Source organism: Trichechus manatus, unplaced genomic scaffold, assembly GCF_000243295.1.
Source record: "Trichechus manatus latirostris isolate Lorelei unplaced genomic scaffold, TriManLat1.0 scaffold00105, whole genome shotgun sequence".
NCBI lineage: Eukaryota > Metazoa > Chordata > Mammalia > Sirenia > Trichechidae > Trichechus > Trichechus manatus.
Window position 1 is genome coordinate 5,992,554 of NW_004444041.1, and position 24,434 is coordinate 6,016,987.

Below are 24,434 nucleotides of genomic sequence, written 5' to 3' on the forward strand. Positions count from 1 at the left end.
TTTTTTAAAGGTAACAGGCAAGAATAGAGTGGGGCTTCCAGGTACTATTTAATTAAAGAATAATTCCAGCTATTATATGTCTGGAGAGAGCATAACTCAGCAATGGCAATAAATCCTATGTATCATAAAGTACATATTATTTAGTTATAAAAAGGGAAGGGGACATACATCCGAAAATGTAATAAAAGGGGTAAATGAACTGAGAGTGGTCTCCAAGGAGAGGACCTGAAAGTCTGTTCCTGGCTTGCTGAACAAAAACTCGATGCCTTGGTGTGTAGGCAGCATAATCTCCTCAGCAAGGATGCAATGAAGACAAATGAAAGACCTGCACCTATTCTGTGAGTCTTGGGGAAATGTGTTGTGTCATCTCAAAGACAAGCCAGCAGAATGGTTGTCCTTGTTGTTAGTTGCTGTCGAGTCAATTCCGACTCATGGCAGCCCCATGTGTTTCAGGGTAGAACTGCTCCATAGGGTTTTCCAGGCCATGACCTTTCAGAAGCAGATCACCAAGCCTGTCTTCGGAGGAGCCTCTATGTGGGTTTGGACGGCCAGCCTTTTGGCTAGTAGTTGAGCGCTTGACTGTTTTTGCCACACGACATGGAAAACTGACATGTTCATTCTTCTCTCCACCAAGGGGGCAAGAGGAACTACCTTGGGCCTCATGGAATCACATCAGAAGATATTTTCCCAACTTCCTTTTCCCTCTCAGGAGCTGTGAATGCAGAAGGGAAACATCCGGCCAAGATAAAACAAATAAACCAGAGACTCACAAAATTCCAAGTTTGGAATAGAACTTAAAAATGTATTCCAACCTCACTCTCTGAAACACTGCTTCCTGCGAAGTGCATGGGTACATCTTGGATCCAATAGGGAATGGGGTTAGGGATCTTAGAGCTACATCAAGTAAGAAAGAGTAAAGAAGGGTTGGGGTGTCACCATGTAACCCTCAAAGGCAAAAACTCTTACAAGCTCTCTCTCTACAGGCTTATACTCACTCCCAGGGCCCACACAGACTGGGCAGCAGCTTCCTTCAGGGACAAATTCCAGCTCCTGGTGTCCACACGACAGTGGTGGGCATGGCTGGGGGGTGCACCGGACTTCTCCATGAGTGCAAGAGCACACACTACATGGGGAGGAGACCCACTCTGTCCCATGCTATGTGTTGGGAAAAAAAGGGGGGAAAAAAAAGAAGAAGAAGGTTAGTCTCAGAAAACACGCTTTCAATGAGCCAAACAGAAACAACCCTTCTCTTACACAAACTAGAGATAAAGCTTTTAGATGTCTGCTCAGGTAAGGTGGAAAAAGGCATTCAGCTTGCAAGGTTCTGAGGGTTTATAATGTTCTGAGTCAGAGACCAAATAAAAAATTCACTTTCCTTTTCTTTCTTTTATTCCTAACATTTTATATTTGAGAATTTTAGGAAAATATGAAAGTTCATAAACATTACCCTAATCCCATCATTTTTAAAAAATTCTATAAAGCCCAAAGTAAAATTCACACACACATATCTACAGTATTTTTTATAACGGCTATATAGTTTTCAGTATCTCTCACTCTAATCCTGTTTCCTCTCTTGGCCTTTCACTTTTCATCTGATTAGTTGCCATATTCATGCTCACACCCATTCTCGCTTCCCCTCTCGCTTTCTCTCCCGTTCCAGTGATCTCATGGTCCTGGCTGAAGCGTGATAGCTGGCAGGAGGCACCTGTTCCATCCAGTTCTCCAACAAACTACAGAGTCATGTCATTCCCCATGAGGGTGCCCATCTATACACAAACAATGTTCCCAATCCACCTCATGCTGTGATAAACATACCCAACACTGGTATGGAGTCAGTGATCTAATAGATCTATGTTTGGAGTTACCATATGATTTACCATACAATTTAGAGAATCAAAATTATCTAAATCAGCCATTCTCAAATGTGATGGGGAGTGGGGGAAAACTCTGAATGTAAAAAGCTACAAACATATTCATTGCTTAGGGAATAGCTGCCAAACTGTGTTATGTTCTCAATGACAGAATGGAATAATGGTGGCCTTTCACAAAATGTAGAAAGAAATTAGTTTAATGAATAAACTTTTCTCTATTTTAAGTTTTCCTCCTGCGATGTCCTTTTATATTTTGGAACCTGCTCCCTTTGCCTCTATTAAATCTAGCATATAATGATTTCTGATTTGGCACAAATCATATATGGGCTTCTATTAAAAACATCACAAATTCTAGGTGCTCAGTCAATATAATCTGGGGATTACAGCCATAAGTATCATTGAGAAGCATAAAAAAAAACACCCCCTTTCTTCTCCTGAAGCCAGCATGGAGAATAATTTTTTCTCTTGCTGAAACACAAAGGAACCCTATCTTACCTAAACAAGCCAAGGCCCCTTTATACTGCAAATTGCTGCCTGGTTGCAAGCATGTCAAGTCTGACATTTTGGAATTACCAAGAAGCTGCACTATTATTGTAACAGCGATGGTAATAGTAGTAATAGTCATTCAATTATTTGGGAACTAGGTCCTCACTGTACTATCATGAAGATTACTTTCCTCTAGATGGACTTACTAGGAGTACAACAGAGGGCAATAATGCTAGTAAGCACTGAGTTGAAGGAACCGAGGATTTGCTCGGCACACAGACACACGCACGACAGATCCCAGCTTGACCCTTCCTGGATTTGGGACTATGGGTAGGTGACTTAATCTTTCTAAATCCCAGCTTCCTATCTATAAAATAATTATGACAACATCTCCTTCCCTGGGCTATTGTAAGGGTTAAATGAGGTAGTGTGCAAAAGAGCCAAGCAAGGGACTTGGCCCTAGAAGGTGCTCCATCCGCCCCCTTTTCACACTTTTGTGTTGACTGTGTGTACCAGGAATGGACACAGATGCCAAGGTCACGTCCTTGCCCATCAATTTTTTTTACTTCTGCTATAATTATACAGAAAATTTCCAATTTAGGACAGCATATAAATAGGCAAGTCCATAAACTATTGGCTAATAAAAGAGAGGGGGCAATTGACCTTTATGCTAGAAAGGCTAAAGTATCAAGGCAAGGGAGAAATTATAAAAGAAAAATTGACATGTCTAACGAGTTAAAGATTTAAAAGTATGTCAAAATGAATTATAAACAAAATTAAAAGGCAAATGATAAACCGATTAAAACACTTGCAAATTTTATCAATTAGAACTAAACTCTAATACATAAAAGCATTTGCAAACAATAAGAAAAAGGCAAATATCCCAACGGAAAATTTGGTAATCAGCTTACAGAATGTTCAACTTTTTTCTATGCAAAGAAACATTAATTAAAACAAAAACTGGGTACAGTTTTTTAAATGTCAGATATGGGAAGACTTAAAATTCATAGTACTTAGTTTTGGTGAAATTGCAATGAAATGGGATTCCCGTCTACAAAGCCATCCCTTACTCTGGAGCCAGTGGGGAGCCTGCCTATGGTAATCACACCTACAAAGAGACCACATTATCAGTGATATTCCCACTGGGGCCACATTGTCAGTGATATTCCCACTGGGTTTATCATTAGCCATAGAAAATTTAAAATTGAACTAACAGCAGATTTCACAAGCCTCAATACTCAAAATCTTTAGATGCTTTGACCTACTGACTTCACTTTTAAGAAGTTATCTGAATAAAATGATCAACAATACACAAAAAGACTTTACTACTAGGAATCACATCTCATTGTTATTTATAGTGTAACTGGAAATATTTTAGTGAAATTTGGAAGCTACCCAAATACCTAATAATAAGGAATGAACATATCATCATTAAAAATCACGTTCTGCAACAGTATGCTAGGGAACAATTTACAATAAAATGTTACATGAAAAAAGATAAAAGCTATATGCATAGCATAATTACAATGACATTAAAAAAACATATCTATATGATATTTATCTATCTCCATGCCACCTCCATCCCCAAATAAACTGAGAGGAGATTAACAGTGGTTCTCAGTGTATTGGAATTACTAGTGATTTTTTTTTCCTACTGTATACTTTTCTATATTTTCTAAATTTTCACTGATAAACACATTTTTATTTTTGTCATCAGAAAGCAAATTACTGTTTAAAATATCTAAAAATCATTTCTATATCTTAAATAAAGTCAGATTTGAAGACTGTATAAAACAACTTGAAATGAACTTCTTTGTTTTATTAAAACTTAGGAGACTGTTTCTAAACTTCTTGACATTTCACTTCATTAAAACAAGAGCTTAGCTGTTTTTCCTAGTAAACACTGTCGTTTCTTAAACATTTGCCATCACATCACCTTTCAGAAAGACACCACAAAAATTAATTACAACAACAGCCTGTCAGTCATCAAAGTTTCTTCATCTGTAAAATGAGAGGGCTGTGTTAGTTAATCTCTCTGGTACCTTCGAACTTTCTGATGATATGAATCTATTATCTAACTCAAGAGACATAAAACTAAACATTAGATTATCAATTCACAATACGCTTAAGAATGATGGGAATAACAAAGAACATTCAGCAGGGGCACCCCACTGCTTAATGTCAAAGCCACAGAAGAAGCTCCAGATGGTGGCGGTCCAAAGTCAGAGAGTGATGGAGAGGAACTAGTCCCGCGTCTCTCACTTAACTGGCTTCTTGACCAGGTGGCAAGTACTCAGTCTAGAGAACAAGGCGTTTGGCCCATGCAGATTTTTTTTTTTTTTAAATTTCATAGTGTCCTCCATTTCCATTTATAAATATGTTATTTTTTTCATAAACCCTGCAGCAGCAAAGAAAGCTTTGTAAAATCAAAGACTAAGAGATACACAAAACAATGCTCCCACAAGACCAAGTCTTAGCTGTGCCATTTTAACCTCATTAATGCCTTTTAAAAACATGAGATTTTTGACGCTGGGCAGAAGTGAATTCTGCAGACAACAGCTTAAATATATTCTCCTGCAGAGTCAACTAACAAGTCTGTTTGATTATTGACATAAGTCCAAAGGAAAGATAAGGTCATAAAATATTTGCCTGGCTTACTGACAGAACAAAAAATTTTTCTTCATATAATTTGTTCCTGTTATGAAGTTATAGATCCAGAATACTAACTATCTGGGACTGCTCAGTGCATATGATAATTACATCCTCTACTTTGAGCAGAATAAGGCTGCAGAATTCAATATTCATTTTTTCTCTCACACACATAAATTAGTTCTTCTTTTAACCTCACAGACAGCAGAGTGAGTAGGCCTCTCTTTCCCCCTCTCTATTCAATCAGATGTGGGTGTTAGCGCATTACCACCTGTCACTTTCTTTTTCAGTGAACCTTCAAGATCTATGTTTTCAGACATCACATTATCTGGTGTTGGATTAAATTAGTAAAAAAGAAAAGAAAGGGGATTAATGGTCCTTTCCCCTCCCTAACATTTAGGGAAAAAATGGGAAAAAGCACTCCAACATTCTTTAGAAAAACACATTTAAGGCTCATCTCCATGACTGGTTGGCAAGGCTGGGCACAGACCCAAAGGTTAATTTGAAGGGATGGCTTTGGAGAGGTCATGGATGAAATGGTCCCCCAAATTCCAGCTGCAATAAGCCTATGTGACACTCTCAAACAGCCCTGACATCAGCCAAAAGGCTCAAGTGTTTTTCTCACTCCAGGAAAGATCTCAGACTTGTCCTGATCTGCTGGAATACCAGTTGTGTAACATGCTGCCTACTGTGCAGGCAAAACGGTCCTCTAATGTGGCTCAGCCGTTTTATTAAAGGGTAGCCTTCTCTTGCAGCTGTGAGCTCACTCCAGCCCTGACCTTGCTTTGCCTGAATCCTGTTCTCTGGGCACATTATCACTCCAACTGATTCTCTCCCTGTCACACCCACTCTGTGCTAAAGCCTCTTCTAATCTCTGTTTTAGGGAAAGGCTTCCACTTCAGATTACCATTGCAAAGTTCTTGAAACACCAGGCTATTTTATAGCTACTGGGAGAGTCTCCATAACCTGCCACATGGGATGCAAGCCAGAGGCTACAGAGAGAGGATACTGCTGTTCAGAGGAGAGGAAAATGTTCTGGTAGCTGTTTCCTAATAAGTGGAAAGGGCAAAAAAGAAAGGCTGTAAAATTCAGAGAAAAATCTAGTGATACAAATGGCAAGATGAGACTCAGACCAAATCTAGACAAGCATTTAACATACTCCAGAGGCAGAATAATTCTAGGACAAATATGGTAAGAATCTATGGGAGGTGAAGAAAGAGAGGAAGGAAGGATAGAAAGTCAAGAAACAATCACTTTAAATTTATTAAGACTAAAATTAGAAGAGTTTACCTCAATTAAAAAAAAAATCAACCTTCTAACTCTATTTGAAGAAGCAGACCACTAGAGATATTTTTCTTCCTCAAGTATGGTTCCTGAAATTCAGCCTTTTCTTCAGTTACATCAAGTACTAGAAATATAACATTTTCTGAGGGAGTAAACGTTGAAAGTTTCACATGGGAGAACAACGCACAGGCACGTTCTTACCCAGTTTAGAGCTTTCTGCACGATGTGTTAAGGCAGAAGAGATGAATAGCAGGGAGGCGGAAGAAAGAGGACTCGAGGTACTTTCTGACTCTCCCAGAAAAGGCAGGAGACTGAGGGGATTTTTAAGTAACCCAGCAGCTGATCTGTGGTCCAAGAATTGCCCAACCACCCTAGTGACCAATATACCCTTGGGATGAGGACATGGAGACACTGGAGAAGGGATTTACTAACTCTTTGACTCTTTCATTTATCATTGTTTATTGAGCACCTATTTTGGAAAAGTTCAGTGCTAAGTGCCAGGTTAGGTAGGAGGCATGGAAGATCACTAAAAGACCTAGAAAATATTGCTGATTTCTTGTATCTTAAATCAAAATAAGAAGATTGTACATGTATGCAAATATAACATGAGACTGCAAATGGTTAAGTGTCCGTGAAAAGATTTACTGAATTCTAATCTTCTGTGTCCTTCGTCCCATTTCTTATTTAAGACGTATGCTTCTTCCCAGATCCTGACCTTATTTTAGCTCCTAGCTGCTCTTTCACTTGCAAGATTCAGCTTGGTGTCTTTCACCTTGAACGCGCATCTATTCGAATCCTTACGTACTGGCATTATTTTCATCAGCAATCTGCCCTAGAGCACCTTCCATTTCACAGGGGATCCCGTGAGGTGGCATTTAAGGTTTATACCACCCTCCATAACACAGGCTGAACTGAGCAACACATGGTGACACGGGGTATGAAGACATTCCCACCATGAGCCCCACTTGAGTATCTTTCAGCAACACATTGTGCGAAGTGAAAGAGTGGCTTCCTCGTGTAATTAAGAGACAGTGGCTCAAGTCAGATGATCCTGTCCCATGGGGAAATGTGCACTGTTTTCACTGAGTTGTAAGTAGACACACTGAATAGAAGCCTAGAGTAGATGTATCAAATCCTGCTCACCTGTGCTCTCTCCTGAATAGGTAGAGACACTAACTTGGGGAAAGTTTTATATCACGTGGAAGATGAGGATTAAAGCAAAGAGCCTCTTTCTATCCCATTCAACTTCACCTGCTGCCTTGGGGTAACATTTAGGTAAGAGTGCAGATAAACTATACCCACTCCATTTTCACAGTTTCTATTATAAACCTTGGGAACAGTACTTTTAACCAGTATTTAATATCTCTAAATTAATCCTAAAGGATCTGGAATGAAAAAGTATAATGAAAGAACTCTAGGATGGCTTTCTAGTGTGGTAGTTCTAAAAGGGGGGAGCAGGGGGCATTTTGACCCCTGCGGGACATTCAACAATGTCTGCAGATATTTTTGGTTGTCATAACTTGGGGGTGGGGGTGCTACTGGTGTCTGTGGGTAGAGGCCAGGAATGCTGCTAAACATCCTACAATGCACAGGGCAGCCCCTGTAACAAAGAATCATTAGGCCAAAAATGTCAATAGTGCTGAAGTTGAGAAATTCTAGTGGGAAGAGTCCTGAATTAGGAGTTAAAAAACCTGAGTTCTAGGCCAGGTTATACCACTTACTGTAAATATGACACTTGGTAAGTATCTCAAGCGCTTTGCAATTGAATTTTTTTGTCTTTAACTTAGAAATCATATAATAATATTTCCTCTACTCATTCCCTTGGGGCTGTTTGTATTAATAATACAAAGGCAAGGTGGTACTTTTGTTATTCAGCATCGCAAGTTCTTCAACCTCAACATTCCCAGATTAGCCTTTATACAAACACAAATTCAGTCTACAAATGTTTAGGTAAGGTCTGTGGAATAAATAGAACAGTTTTAATTTTATTCAAGAAATCTAAATGCCCAGAGAAAGTGAAATCAGCTTCTGGTCCTCCACAGCCCAAACAAACAAACAAAAAATACTCCCCTCATCAATACAAGTTTAACATTCAGCTTTCCCTTGCCACTGATGTACAGACACGGAACCTTGGGTCGGAAAACACTCACCCCATGGATTTTCCCTTCATGATGGCAAGATCCGTGAGTCCTCGAGACACACTGAGGGCAGCACTGGTTGGCGGCTATTTGAAGCACTTCTCCCTGGGCATTTAAAACACAGCTCAGTTCAGTGTAAAACAGCAGTAGCAGCAGCAACCAAAGAGTCACAATGGTTCATCAGACCCCGGGTCATCTTAGGTTCACTAAATCTCATAAGTTTCCACAGTGACAACAACAGAGAGGATAAACCAAATAAATTAACATGAAAGATTCTCTCTGTCAAGATGAGCTTCTCTCAAAGCTAAAATGAACCCCCTTGTGAAAGTAATTCTTTGAAAATTGCCTCTTTTCACAAGTAATGAAGTGAAGAATTTCATTCACTAGAAATGCTCCACCCAAGCTTCACACATGAAAAACAGGCAGGGTAAGAGAAGAACTGTATTTCCCTAAGGGTATTGTTTCCCGCTGTTGGGGCAGCCAAAGAACTGTCAGGTCTTCCAGTTATCCTAAAGGCCAGATGGAGCCAGCAGGTGAGAGCTAAATTTCCCATGGTTAACTTTAACTGGGAAGCAGAGCAGCAAGGCACACGGGGCCCTGGCTGAAGGACAAAGTTATGAGAGGAAACGGCACTATTGTGGAAGTATCACATATACTGCGGTGAGCCGGATGGAATCCCTCAGCTCCAATGAAGATCTAGGTTGTTTTTCAAGGCTTCTGTCATTTCAGTTGTGTTTTCTCTAAAGGCAATATTATCAAAAGGATGGGCCACCACCTGATACTCCAGGATTTACTGGGGCATTTTCATGTTAACTAATCCATCCATTTGACACTGTAAAGAATCAGTTTATCTAAGAGCTATTAAAAATATGGAGCACACAGCCTAAGTTTGTCTTTGGGACCTAGTGATTCTATTACCCCCTTATTCATCTTGTTGCTCTACTATGTAACTTAAGATTTCTAAAAATCCAGAGGTGTGGAAGAACAGGCAATGAGTGATTTTGACTCTGCATTAGTCAGGAAACCATGACTTGTCCACAGGACAAAAGTTTACAAAGAATTCCGCCAGTAGAATAAAATATACATGTGTGGGTGTAAAGAACATAATTTCCTCATACATATAGTTTCCTTTGTTTTGAGGGGGCAGGATGGGCTGCTATCCAATAACAAGAAAGTTGTACCTACAAGAGAATTCTAATTTTCTAATGACATCCATAAAAATAGGTGAGAAATGGGACTAAGATTTTATATCTGTTAATCCACTACACAGATAAATTCATCAATAACAGTGATATCCAAATTCTTATTTGCTTAATAAAGGACTTTGCTTAGATGGTATGGGATTTTTATAAAGCTGCACATATCTAGCAACATTATTATTTTTTTTTTTTAAGAAAATGAAACGTATTCCCAGATCCTTTTCAGAAAAAAAAGACCTCGGAACGCTAAAAGAAAACTACATTAGCCCAATTTCCATTAAGAATGACAGACAGATACAGAATGAGATAATCCGAGTGTTGCTATATTCCAACATGGAAATAGGAAGAGAGGGTGGGAGAGAAAAGTAGACAGAAGGCTACCTAAAACTAATTTTCACATTTGGTCCTTAAAACTAATTTCATAAAAATATTGTTTTTTACTTGTAAGTAGCAGTAGGATACTCCCACCCTCCCACCCCACCCCCCACAACTCCCAGCTTGGGTCTATCTATTGAACTTCGGGTGGAACACAGAGGAGCTCATTTTGGGCTAAAGGAGAAAGAAAGAGCTTTGAATATGGGGCCTTGGAAAGAGAGAAGCAGGGAGTTCTTGGCACCTAACCATGTAACTCTACATGGCTTAGTGCACCATGGACTGCAAGAAACATACAGGTCTACTGCCCAGCCAGACTTTGCACTGGGGAGAATTGGGACATGCCGCACAGGAGAGACATCAATGAAGAGTGCCAGGGGAGCTAGGCAAGATTACTTGTTTAGGATATGGAAGAACAAAATAACAATAATGATGATGACAATTAGACATTGAGTGCTTACTATAGTCAGGTATTTTTGTTAGCATTTATACATACGTGTGTGTATGTATATATGTATGTGTATATATGATTTAATTCTTACAACAACTTTATAAGGTAAATAAATACTATTATTATCTGCATTGAGGTTTGCAGCAAAGCATTACCATGAAATATAGTGTTCGCTTTACATGGCATTGTCCTCTGTGCATATATATTCTCCAGAAACCCTGAAGAGAGATTGGTTCTGTCAGGACTGGGTTAGATATTCAGGGTTTTAGATGTCTCTCTTTCTCTTAATTTTTCTTTTTCTCTGTCTCAGTCTCTTTCCTATCCATCCATCTATTATAAACAGATACACAGACAGACAGACAGACACACACACACAAATATCAGAACTGCCACCGACACGACGTCCAGTGATGCTAGGTATTTGCAGTCAATCCCATAATCAAAACATAAATTATAAAAGTGCCTTCAGAAGTTAAAAAAAAGATATAAATCAAAGTTATTATTAACAATAATAATACTTCAGTTTAATACAAATGGTAGCATACTCATTAATTTGTGCCATGAACTAATGTAAGTATACCACAGCATATTTGAATAACAACAATACATGTTGCTGAGAAACACAAAGGAAAATTTAAAAGCAAAATGATGGAGCAGAAATTACATTGGGCCATGAGCCAGGGACTAAGGTTCTTGTCATGGCTATGCCACTGTTATGGATTGAACCGTGTCCCCCCAAAATATGTGTTGTAAATCCTAATCTCTATACTTGTGGTTATAATCCCATTTTGGAATGGGTTTTCTTTGTTATGTTACTGAGGATGTATTAGTGTAGGGTGTGTCTTAAATCAATCTCTTTGAGACATAAAAGAGAAGACTAAGTACGCAAGCAGAGATGGGGGAAGACAGAGACCATGCCACATGAAGATCACCAAAGAGCCAAGGAATAGAAGCTGAAAAGAGACAAGGACCTTCCGCAAGAGCGGACAGAGAGAGAGAAAGCCTTGCCTAAGACGGCACCCTGAATTCAGACATCTAGCCTCCTAAACTGTGAGAAAATAAATTTCTGTTTATTAAAACCATGCATCTGTGATATTATAACAGCAATAGATAACTAAGACAGCCATCTATTGTTCTGTGTCTTCAAGGCCACTAAATATCTGTTTTCTTTGTCTATAAAATGAGAAACTTTGACTAAATGAACTCTAAGGTCCTTTCTAGTTCTACCATTCTATGATTCTATTTCAGTACTTAAAAGAAATAATCCAACCGCTCTGTGGTACCCTCATATGATCTTGGAATTGAAAGTTTTTTATAGCTAGATCATCTGGTCCAACTTTCTCCTTTCATAGATTAGGAACCACTTCCTTTAAAGTTCATGCTCTCTGATTATGTCATTTTTCCTTATTACCATTATCCCTCAATTTGTCACTCATTTCCTCATACTCACTAAAGACTTAGCACCTAGGCATCAGTTTCTTTTCTACCCTATCCCTAGACATCAATATGAATGACTTCAATGTCCATGAAAGTGACCAGCCCAACATTCTATCCTAATATTCTTGACCAACTCAATTCAAGCTACTCTCACCTCCACTTTACTTCAGCTAGCCATGGCCATGGCCAACCTTGATCCATACTCCAAACTGCTCTGTATCAGAAACCTTCAACTCTCTGAACTTCAACCTCCTACCATTTACCTCTCTCTCACTCTCACTCCCACTCATCTTCTCCCTCCAAAGATTGTTGAGCACTTCCTTTCCTTGAAATCATTCAGCCCCAGCTGGCCTCATTTTCCTATCCATGTTTGCCTCAATACCCACCACTTCCTTATATCTCTATTCTTGCTCTTTATGGCAAAATCCCAATCCTGGATCCATCTCACAATTTGCCTTATCCTCTCTTGTACCTGGCTGGCAAGCACTGCTGAGAATATCATTCCACCATGCAGCTTGATATTCCTACAGGTTCACCATCTCCTATTCCTACAGGCTCTTAATGCCACACACAAATGCTTTATCTTGTCTTTGGTCATTGCCCTTCTCTCCTCAGTGATAGCTCCACTATTCTCTTCTAGCTCTCAATCCACACTGCACCTTCCCCCCACCACCCCCAGCTCTGCATCCCATATTCTCTATTCTTCTTTAGAAACTACTCCTTCTAAGTCATTAATTCTGTTTCTCCCCCACCGCTGTGTCTTCAACTTCTCTCTCCTCTGGACCACTTCCCTCTCCCTCCAAAAGTAATCCAGTCTCTCACATGTTAATTTAAAAAAACAGGCAGTTGCAACCTGGGAATGAAATAAAATAAGGGTAAACCCAAAGCCCCATGGCAACACACAGCCAGGCTCAACAGTCAGGGATCTTAAAAAAAAAAGAAAGAAAGAAAGAAACCAAACCCATTGCCACTGAGTCAATTCCAACTCATAATGACTCTTGCTGGTGTAGTGGTTAAGAGCCATGGCTACTAACCAAAAGGTTGGCAGTTAGAATCCACCAAGTGCTCCTTGGAAACCCTATGGGGCAGTTTTACTCTGTCCTATAGGGTCACTATGAGCTATGGTCAGGGATAGGGAGGTTCAAACAAATATCTTAGATGTAATGGTGCCTACCTAATATCATATTTCTTCCCTCCCATTTTCAGCCAAGCTTTCTGAAAAGGTAGACTTTACTTAGTTTTCCTTTCCCCAGTTTCCATCCACTCCTTAAACCTGTGTAGTGCAGCTTCTACTACTACCATTCCACTGACACTGACCTAAGTATGGCCACATATATCCTCCATATTGTCAAATCCACTGGACTATGTTAAGTCTTCTTTCTTACTCCCTTGACTGTGATCAACACTATGGAAACAAACTTTTTCAGGAAACTCTCTACTCTCCTGATTCTCTTCTCTGACCATTCCTTAACTCTTACCCCTCTGACCATACCTTCTTCATGTTTCTAAGTTTCCTCTCTTCTCTTCACCTCCCCTTAAGTGAACATGCTCCCTAAATTCTATCTTTAGTCTTATACTCTTTTGTCACACAATCTCTATATGCTGATGACACCCATAGAGATAAATCTAGCCCTGACTTCTTTTCTGAGTTTTAGACTCATATCCAATCTAGTTGCTTTTTTGACACATCTACCTGGTTGTTCCATGGACATTTCAAATTCAACATGCCACAAACTGAAATTATCATTTTCCTCCCAGATAGACTGCTTTTCCTGGTTCTTCTATAGTCTAATTCTAGTCAGTAGCTCAGCTAACCATCATGTCATCAAGCCAGAAATATGGGAGTCATCTCTCCTTTTCTTTTCCCTCACCTAGTTACTGCCCATCTAATCAACCATCCAGTTCTGTTGATTTTATCTCCTAAATATCCATTGAACCTGCCCTTTCCTCTTGATCCATACACTACCAGTGCTCTGATTTAGGTACTTATCCTCTCTCATGCGGATTATTCTCAGTCTCTGACTCTGAAAAACCAGAGAGATCTTTCTAAAAGGAAAAGCTGACTATGCCACCTGTATGCCTAAAACCTTCATTAGTATTCTATCATCTTAAACATAAAATTCCAAGCTGCTTAGTACAGCATGCAAAGCCCACCATAACCTTGAACCTACAAATTCTTTAGCCTCATCTCTCATTCATTCATTTACTCTGTCAAAAAATATTTACTTAATTCCTACCATATGCCTACCATATTTGAGGTGCTGAGGATATGCACTGAATAGACAATAAACAAAAAATACCATAAAATATATAGTATGTCAGATAGTAGTTAATTCTAAGAAGAAAAATAAAGCATGGGAGAGTGATAGGAAATACATAGTAGTGGTTGCAGGTTTGCAATTTTAAATATAGTTGCATATGGACAAGACCTGAGGGAAGTAAAGGATCAAGATATATGTTGGAGGAAGAGCAATCCAGGCAGTGGGAACAGCAAAGCACAAAGACCCTGTGGCACAGTGTCCCTAGAATGTTCAGGAAACAGAAAGGAGGCTTCGTGTCTGGAACTAAGTGAGCAAGAAAGAGAATACTATTTAGTCTGAGGGGTACAGTAGGATCTTGAAGAACAGTATGAGGATTTATTCTGAGTGAGAAGGGAAACCACTGGAGGCGTTTAAGGAGCAGAGTGACATGATCTGACTGAAATTTTAATAGGATCATCCTGGCTACTATATCAAGTGAAATAAATATCAGAGTAAAAGAGCAAGAGCAGAAACAGAGAAAGCAGTCAAGAGGCTATGGTGAGAATCCAGGTGAAAGATGATAATAGGTGGAACCAGAGTGAGAGCAGAAAAGACACATTTGGAATATGCTGTTTTGTGAAGGAAGAGCTTGGGATTTGCTAATATACCAAACGTGGGATGGGTGAAAATTTGGAGTTGAGTCTCAGCCACTAAGAATGTAGTTACCATTTACTGATATTAAAAAAACAAAAAATTAGGAGAAGAGCAAACTAGGAAGGTACTTTGGTAAAGAAGAAGGGTCAGAAACTTTTTCTGTAAAGGTTCAGACAGTAAATATTTTAGCCTTTGTGGGTCACACATAGTCTGTCACAATTATCGTTGTAGAGCAAAAGCAGTCACAGATAATACATAAACAGATAAGCATGGTGTTCCAATAAATATTTATGGACACTGCTGACATTTTATTTCATATAATTTTCACATCAAGAAATATTTTCTTCTTGTGATTTTTTTTTCAACCATTAAAAAAACCATACTTAGCTCATGGCTGAATGTAAAAACAAGTGGTGGGACAGATTTGGTGTGCAGACCATAGTTAGCTGATTGCTGGTGTAGAATACGTTTAGTTTTCAGCAACAGAATCCATTTCTTCTTGCATTTAATTCAGGGCTTCTTCTACGATACCATATTTACTCATGTAAAAAGGGTAGGACCTTATACCGCCAGCTCATATTCTGACATATGTTACTCAGTAAGTCAAATAGTGATCTTTTAGGAAGGAGTATTTACTTCATAAAATAGAAAGTCCCCATAATATGCAACAAAATTTTATCGACATTTGTGATGTGCACCCAGCTTCTCAGAATACACCCAAGCAGAAATTGAAGAATACTTTTAAAGGTATTGAGAACCTTCACCTGAATGTTAGGAATATACAGAAACTTATTATCATTAGATGGTAATAAAGGCTCAAGATTAATTATTTGGAGAGCAAGGGCAAAAAAACTAGAAAAATAAACTGAGCTTGTGAAGTTGACAGAATGCTTTTTAAAGAAATAATTGGTCTTCTCCAAGAAGCTTCAAATGTTCAAATTTAAAGCTTAAGCTTTTTTTTTTTTTTAAAAAAAAAATAGATTCACTTTTAAAAGAAGAGTCAGCACCTGGAAAAAAAATTATCCTAACAGAAAAGATATGTAGTCAGAAAAAATTGAAGATTTTTAACAGAGGGGAAAGGAGGAATTATCACTCACAGACTTGGTCAAATACAAGGACATCCTTGAGTCAAAGTCTCTCCTATGTTCCGAGAGAGCCCAACAGTGCAGAATAATACAGTCAGTGGCACACCAACTAGAATTTTTGGAAAATCATCTTTAAGATGTCAATCCTGACCTTTCATCCACTCAACACATAAAGGCTGTGGCTAGTATCAGTAGCTTTGACATCTGTCAGACCTAGGATAAAATCTCTGGCCAGCATTTTATTGATTGTATAACTATGGAGCCCAAACCCAAATCCCAAACCCATTTCATCCAGTCAGTTCCAACTCATGACGACCCCAAGTGTGCAGAGTAAAACTGCGCTTCACAGAGTTTTCAAGGCCACGATCTTTCAGAAGCAGATTGTCAGTCCTATTCTTCCAAGGCACCCCTGGGTGGTGAGTTCAAACTGCCAATCATTCAGTTAGTAGTTGAGTACTTAACTGCTTGCACCACCCAAGGACTCCTATGTAAGTTGCTTAAAATCTCCAACCTTCACTTTCCTCACCTGCAAAGTGGTAATAAATATATCTGCCCCACATTATATTCAATGGGATAACATTTCTAAAATCTTTAACCCAGTGCCTGGTCTAGAGTAAATGCTCAATAAGTGGAAATTAAGATATTCTTATATACGGTACTTTAAGATTCTCTTCAGTATTTCAGAAAGTTTCCAACTAGAGATTGGGATACATATCAAAAGCAGCCAACTAAAAAGATGCAAAAACCTTTCCCTGTCACTGTGATGGTTAAGATTGTGTGTCAACTTGGCTGGGCCATGATTCTCAGTGTTTTAATGTGATCACTCCTATGATTGAATATACTGTGAGCAGCCAGTCAGATGAAAGGGAGTCTCCTTGGGGGTGTGGCCTGCATCTGAATATAAGCAGACGTTCTGGCTTTTTGCTCTCTCTGGATCCTGCGGCTGTCTCTGGTTCTTGGAACTTGAGCTGTCAGCTTATCTGCTGAACTTGGGATTCATTGATCTTCACAGCCTATGAGCAGAGCCCTGCTCTCTGCCCTGCCAACCTTGGGTTCACCAGCCCCTGCAACTACGTGAATCAGGAGAAACCTTGTGGTCTTGCCTGCCGATCTTGGAATTCATCAACCTTCACGGCCTGCGAGTGGGGAGCCCTGCTCTCCGACCTGCCGATCTTGGGCTCACCAGCTTCTGCAGCTGCGTGATTTGGGAGAGGCCTCTACCCTGATCCACGGACTTGGGACATTATAGCCTCTACAGTCGTGTGAGCTGTTTCTTTGATATAAATCTCTCTCTCTATATATATATATTTATACACACTTTACTAGTTTTGCTTCTCTAGAGAACCCAGCCTAAGACACTGACTTTACCAGTATCTTTAAAATAAATTAAGATACCATACCTTCTCAAAGGCACACTGAGGGTTTCTGCAAACAGCAGGTTTGCAGATAACAATATCACCATGGCAACGGCAGTTCTGGCATGAATCAGGCTTCCAAATTGTGGCATCCTGCAAAGAAGCATAAGCTCTGGGTTAAAAACTGATCAGTCAAGGTATGAACACACAAAAGCCACACCATCAACAGCCCCACAGGCTGAACAATTAAAAGGCAAAGGAAAGTCACAGGTACACACAGTACTTGCCGGGCACTGATTAAGCCCCAAGGGGCAATAAAAGCAGTATAATACATTTCATGACAGTCAACCCACATAGCCAAAGACAAGGGCAAGCTGCAGAGAGTTGTCGATACCTAGAGTAAAAAACATCAATTTGCCTGAAACCTCAGGAGGACAAGCTGTTCCCTGACATGAAGTTTCTCTTTCCTGTTAACTAGCAGAAACCATCGGAGCATGTCTAAAGGAAAATGACACTTAGGCTAACACCAATGAGCATCGTCAAGCAGTATTTACCACTAGATACTTCCACTGCGAGCACCTCTGACTTCACTTTACAGTTCTTTGCTACTACACACTCTAACATTCATTAGATACAAAGAAAATCTGAATAAAGTAGTTCAATTTTTTAAGGAGCTCAACCAACACATATGTAGTAAGTTGCTATTATGTGCTTAGCTGTGTGCCAGGCATACCACATTGCCATTGACTTGATTCTGACTCATGGCAACCTCATATGTTACAGACTAGAACCTTGATCGCTAGAATTTTCAAGGTTGTGACCTTCCGGAAGCAAATCACCAGGCACTTCTTCTGAGGTGCCTCTGGGTGAATCTGAACCACCAGCCTTTCACTTAACAATTGAGGACTTAACTGATTTGTAAGTATGAGCACCATCCATAAGAATCTCACAAATTATTTTGGACAGTAAACATGAAGTATTAAATATGAATAAATTGATGGCACTATGTAATTTTTTCACAAATTGAAAAGGAAAATGATGATGATCATTAATAGAAAAGTGAATCTGGGCTCAGTGCAGAAAGGTCTTAGATATTTCTTTACATTTCCCACTTTCCATGGATTACGCCTCAACGTAAAGAAAACAAAAATCCTCACAACTGAACCAGTAAGCAACATCATGATAAATGGAGAAAAGACTGAAGTCTTCAAGGATTTCATTTTACTTGGATCCACAATCAACACCCATGGAAGCAGCCATCAAGAAATCAAAAGACACATTACGTTTGGCACATCTGCTGCAAAAGACCTCTAAAGTGTTGAAAAGCAAAGATGTCACCTTGAAGACTAAGGTGTGACTGACCCAAGCCATGGTATTTTCAGTCGCATCATATGCATGCAAAAGCTAGACAATGAATAAGGAAGACCGAAGAAGAACTGATGCCTCTGAATTGTGGTGTTGGCAAAGGATATTGAATATACCATGGGCTGCTAAAAGAACGAATAAATCTGTCTTGGAAGAAGTACAACCAGAATGCTCCTTAGAAGCAAGGATGGTGAGACTACATCTTATATACTTTGGGCATGTTGTCAGGAGGGATCAGTCCCTGGAGAAGGAGTTCATGCTTGGTAAAGTACAGGGTCAGTGGAAAAGAGGAAGAGCTTCAATAAGATGGGTTGCCACAGTGCTGCAACAATGGGCTCAAGCATAACAACGATTGTCAACATGGTGCAGGACCGGGCAGTGTTTCGTTCTGTGGTACACAGGGTTGCTATGAGTCAGAACCGACTCGACAGCGCCTAAAAACAACAATTGATGCTGGATGAAGCCCTGGTGGCGCAATGGTTAAAAGCTCGGCCGCTAACCAAAGGGTTGGCAGTCTGAATCCACTAGCTGCTCCTTGGAAACTCTACGGGGCAGTTCTACTCTGTCCTATAGGGTCACTATGAGTCAGAATCAACTCAACGGCAAGGGGTTTATGATGCAAGATATCTTTTTCAATTGTGCCCATTTGTGAAGTAGCTTTGAACCCAGTTAATGCATAGATCCCATAAAGACCTGTTTCTGCCCTTTAAAAGGCTGCTCTGATGTCAAATTGAAGGCATAAAGATACCATATGCTGTACTGAAATCCATTTTCCCAGAGATTTCCTAACCCAAATTCCTTTTGGATATGGGTTTCATATAGCCATACTGTTTGGCTGAGTTTTGAGCACTAAACCTCTTTTAAGAGTATGTGGCAGTCTGCTTCCATAAAGATTACAGCCTTGGAAACCCTATGGGGCAGTTCTACTCTGTCCTATAGAGTCTCTATAAGTCAGAATCAACTCTATGGCAATGGGGTCGTTTTTAGGGTTTTGGTCCATGTTATACTCTGGTTTGAAACTTTCCAGTAGCTCATTATTTTACCTATGATGGGATAATCTGGCCCTAGCCTCTCTCTGCCCTTGGCGAAACTCACAGGTTTCTCACCCACCTGAGACTGTCATCCCTCCACTACAACTTGGTCAAGCTGTTTGGACAGCCCCACAACAAAAAATAACCAAACCTGTTGCCATTGAGTCGATTCTGATTCATGGCAACACCATGTATTACAGAGCAGAACGGCTCCACAGGGTTTTCTTGGCTGTAATCTTTACAGAAGGAGTCCCTGGGTGGCACAGACAATTATGTGCTTGGCTACTAGCAGAAAGGTTGGACATATGAATTTACTCAGAGGTGCCTTGGAGACAGGCCCGGCAATCTGCTTCTGAAAGGTCACAGCCCTGAAAACTTTACGGAGCGCAGTTCTACTCTGCACACGTGGGATTGCTATGAGTTGGAGACCACTTGATGGCAACTAACAACAACAACAATCTTTACGGAAGCAGATTGCCAGGCCTTTCTTTCAGTTAGTAGCTGACCACAAATCATTTGCACCACGCAGGGACCTTTGGACAGCTCCAGTCTCTCCTTCTCTGAACTCACACCTCACCCTGCTCCTGGAATTATCCCTCTTCCCTGACTTCCCCAAAGACCATTTGTAAACCAACTCTTCTTTCAAGCTTCAACCTCAAGGAGAATCATTTCCCAACCCTTAACCCTGCACACCTGGCCCCCATTCAGGGTGGGGCTCCTCACCACTTCTCTGTGGCCTCACTGTCTCCTCTCTGCACTGTGACACTTGGTTGCCCTCATTTATATTCTCATTAGCCTTGCTGGAGAAGACCATAAGCCCCTCAAAGACGGACTGTCCATGGCCTGGCAAAATGTAGGCCCTTAATAAACCAAGAGCTAACTGTTCATAAGTTGCTTAGTGAAGGCTTTTTCTTCCATTCTAAATTCTCTCATCCTTTTTCTTCAGCCAACTGAAAAAAAAAAAAAAAAAAACAACAAAAAACAAAAAACGTTGCCATCAAGTCTATTCCAACTCAACCAACTGAAGTGCTCCTAAAATACTTTGGAGAGGAATAAGAGAAGTTTCTAAACTCTTCGTAGAATCATCCTCAGAGTGCACCCAGTCAGCAGAACACCAGCATTCAACTTGAGCTGGAATAAGCTGGGAAACTGATGGATGCTAGAAACAGACGCTTCCACACAAAAAGGCAAAAACCACCACTAGAGCAGATTTACACACACGTGCACAAGCAAAATGGAGGTCATCCTTTTGGACTGAGAAATGGCTAAATTTATAATCTCTTAGGGAATGAATTTCAAACCAAGGGATCTCTCCCAAGTCATTTAAGAAATATAAAATATACCTAAGGTGCGACTGGAGTCCCTGGGTGGTGCAAATGATTAATGTACTTGGCCGCTAACTGGAAGGTTGCAGGTTCGAGTCCAGCTGGAAGTACCCCAGAAGACAGGCCTGGCAATCTGCATCCAAAAAACCAGCCATTGGAAACCCTATGGAGCACGGTCCTACTCTGACACACATCAGGTTGCTATGAATTGGAGTCAACTCAATGCCAGTGGTTTGGTTTTAAGGTGCAATTACATTTCCAATGTCAGATTCACAAAAGTTTTGCATCAAAGCAAATGAGTACCAGAACCTGGCTTGGAATACCTGTGAATTTCTTTCTCTACTGTTATAGCACATTTCTCTGAAACTGGCAATAGCATGCCAACTATAGTCTACTCTTAACCCAAACAAAGAGTAATGACAAGAAGGTGAGAAAAAATAAATTTGATTCTAAAGCACTGTAATACATATTTCCTGCCAATTTCAAGAAAACGTGATTGGTTTCAGGATAGAAATTAAATAAAAGTGACAATTTTACAAAGCCAGCCAACTAGCATTTACTGATCACTTAGCTTATGTTGACTACTCTTTAAGCAGGAAATGCAGATCACAGGAGGCATATGTTATACAGGAGGAAAGTGACTTAGTTTGCTTTCCCAATCTCTGTCATCATCCTAGAGAGCTGGACCCAGCAGAGGGAAGCAGCTCTAAGTCAGTTCTATGCAAAGCACTTATATGCAGTACAACCCTACAATACTGGCACTGTTATTATTATTTCCACTTTATAAAGTGACAGAATTGTTATTAAAAAAAAAACAAACCTGTTGCTGTTGAGTTGATTCCGACTCATAGTGACCTATGGGACAGAGTAGAACTGCTCCATAGGGTTTCCAAGGAGCCGAGCTTCTAACCACTATGTCACCAGAATTGTTATTAGCAGCCCTCAATTCCTGGACTTGGCCTGTTCAACTCTAAATGGGATCGCCTTAAAACAGGAAATAACTTTTTCACTTTCATTCATAAAGTCATATTTTATTTTAATTTACAGTTTAAGGCATATTTTGGTCCAGGAAGCTTTCCTGAATGTGTTACATATCTGTCTTCCCACCAGACTATAATCCGAGAAGGAGCTGGACTATATGAAGAAGAAGGCGGCATCAGGATTGGAGGAAGGCTCATTAACAACCTGCAATATGCAGATAACATAATCTTCCTTTCTGAAAGTGAAGAGGACTTGAAGCACTTATTGATAAAGATCAAAGACTACAGCCTTCAATATGGATTACACCTCAACATAAAGAAAACAAAACTCCTCACAACTGGACCAATAAGCAACATCATGACAAGCAGAGAAAAGATTGAAGTTGTCAAGGATTTCATTTTACTTGGATCCACAATCAACGCCCATGGACGCAGCAGTCAAGAAATCAAACAACATACTGCATTGGACAAATCTGCTGCAAAAGACCTCTTTAAAGTGCTCAAAAGCAAAGATGTCACTTTGAGGACCAAGGGGCGCCTGATTCAAGCCATGGTATTTTCAATCGCCTCATATGCATGAGAAAGCTGGACAATGAATAAAGAAGACTGAAGAAGAACTGATGCCTTTAAATTATGCTGTTGGCGAAGAATATTGAATATACCATGGACTTCCAGAAGAACAAACAAATCGGTCTTGGAAGTACAGCCAGAATGCTCCTTAGAAACAAGGATGGAGAGACTTCATTTCACGTACTTTAGGCATGTTATCGGGAAGGACCAGTCCCTGGAGTAGGACGTCATGCTTGGTAAAGTAGAGGGTCGGTGAAAAAGAGGAAGACCCTCAATGAGATGGACTGACACAGTGGCTGCAACAACGGGCTCAAGCATAGCAACAATTGTGAGGATGGCACAGGACCGGGCAGTGTTTCGTTCTGTTGTATGTAGGGTCACTACGAGTCGGAACCGACTTGACAGCACCTAACAACAACCAGACTATGACTCTTCAAGGCAGGATATCTTGTGTTATTCTTACTTTTAAATCTCCTTCACCTAGCATGGTGCCTGAATGCTGGAAAAATTAACGAACAACGCTGGGTACACACCCTCATGAAAATATCTATCCAAATGAATTTGTGAGAGAGCTTGAAAAAAATATTTAAGTGATATCACCACAAAATCCCCATAATGTTAAATGTTATTACTTCATTGGTGTCAAATAAAGAATATTTCAAGAAAAATTTTCTTCATCTAGGTACTGGACATGCAAAAAAAACCTTCCTATCTTAATGTCCTCATGGAAGTAGATAATTTAGTTAATTTTAAATAAAATGCGCTCTTTACCAAGGACTGGATAGATGGCCATATATTTTTCAAGTCTAAAATTTTACGAATCAATTTGTGTGGTCTCATAAAACTGCTTTATGAAGGTAAGGATACTGGAGTTCCTCAATAGCTAAAACTTTGGATAAAGCCATAAAGTCCAAAGAAATAACATTGTAAAGTAGCTTTACAGATTTTCTATGTTACTACTGCAATTCTGTTGCTTTATAATCCTGTCTTCCAATTTAAAATACTCTGCAAAAGATATATTCTTAAAATAGCTTTTCACTAGAATATAGATCAAAAGATTAGATTATGACAAACCTAAAAAGCAATCAAAATATGATCTGTTTAAACTGCTTTTTATTTCAATAATATGTAAAGAAAAAGTTCTTATAGATAATATAGTGTCTTCATCTCCAAATGCCTTAAAGTAACAGCAAGGAGCTTTTTTTTTTTTAAAACTTATTTCACTTGGTTAAGTGTTTATTTAGCATTTGATTCCTGCTAAAAATAAACAATGAATATACTCCTCATCAGTACTCAAATTTCTGGGGGAAAATTATTTATAATATTCTATAAGAGCAGTATATCGACTGTCAACATAAATTTTCTTTCATCTGAATGATATAATAACCCTACTCAAATTATTGATTAATTCACCTGATTTTAAATTCCCTTGGCTTCTTAGGCTAAAAATGAGAAAAAAGGAATAAAGCTTCCCAAAAGCTGTGCTTTCCAGTTACAAAACAGTATGTAGAATATAATGCCTTTTTGTAATAAAGATATATTTACGTGCATAGAAACAAAGTAGGAAGGTATATAAACCAGTAAGTAAATGGTAGTTATTCCAGTGGTGTATAGGTTTTAGGTGATTATTTTTTATTTTTTATTTTTGGTCTTTCCTTTAACCTAATCTATATTTTCAATTTTTTCAACAATAAAAACATATTACTTGTGTGGTCTTTTAAAGTTACTTTTAAAATATAAGGCAAAAGAACAAAAATTATTGTGCTCCCCCCGCCCCTTCTCAAATCATAGGTAGATAAAGCCTGGGCTTTGCAACTGAACTGACATGGGGGTGTGTGGGAGGGGGGGCAGTTTGTGTTAAAATAACTTCTACCATGTACCAAATAGGTAGCATTGGGCAAGTTATCTAAACTCCCTGAGCTATCCCCAAACCTCCTATGCT

General features: G+C 39.5%; 1 protein-coding gene across 1 annotated transcript in view; it reads right to left on the reverse strand.

Moving 5' to 3' along the window:
- FRAS1 (Fraser extracellular matrix complex subunit 1) overlaps window positions 1-24,434 on the reverse strand; it is a 516,919-nt gene that overhangs the window by 305,005 nt on the left and 187,480 nt on the right. Inside the window, exons 3-5 of the mRNA XM_012557480.1 lie at window positions 17,267-17,374; window positions 8,441-8,533; window positions 996-1,155 (exon numbers count right to left, since the gene is read on the reverse strand). Coding sequence (XP_012412934.1) covers window positions 996-1,155; window positions 8,441-8,533; window positions 17,267-17,374 — 361 coding nt within the window. The remainder of the gene's footprint in view (window positions 1-995; window positions 1,156-8,440; window positions 8,534-17,266; window positions 17,375-24,434) is intronic.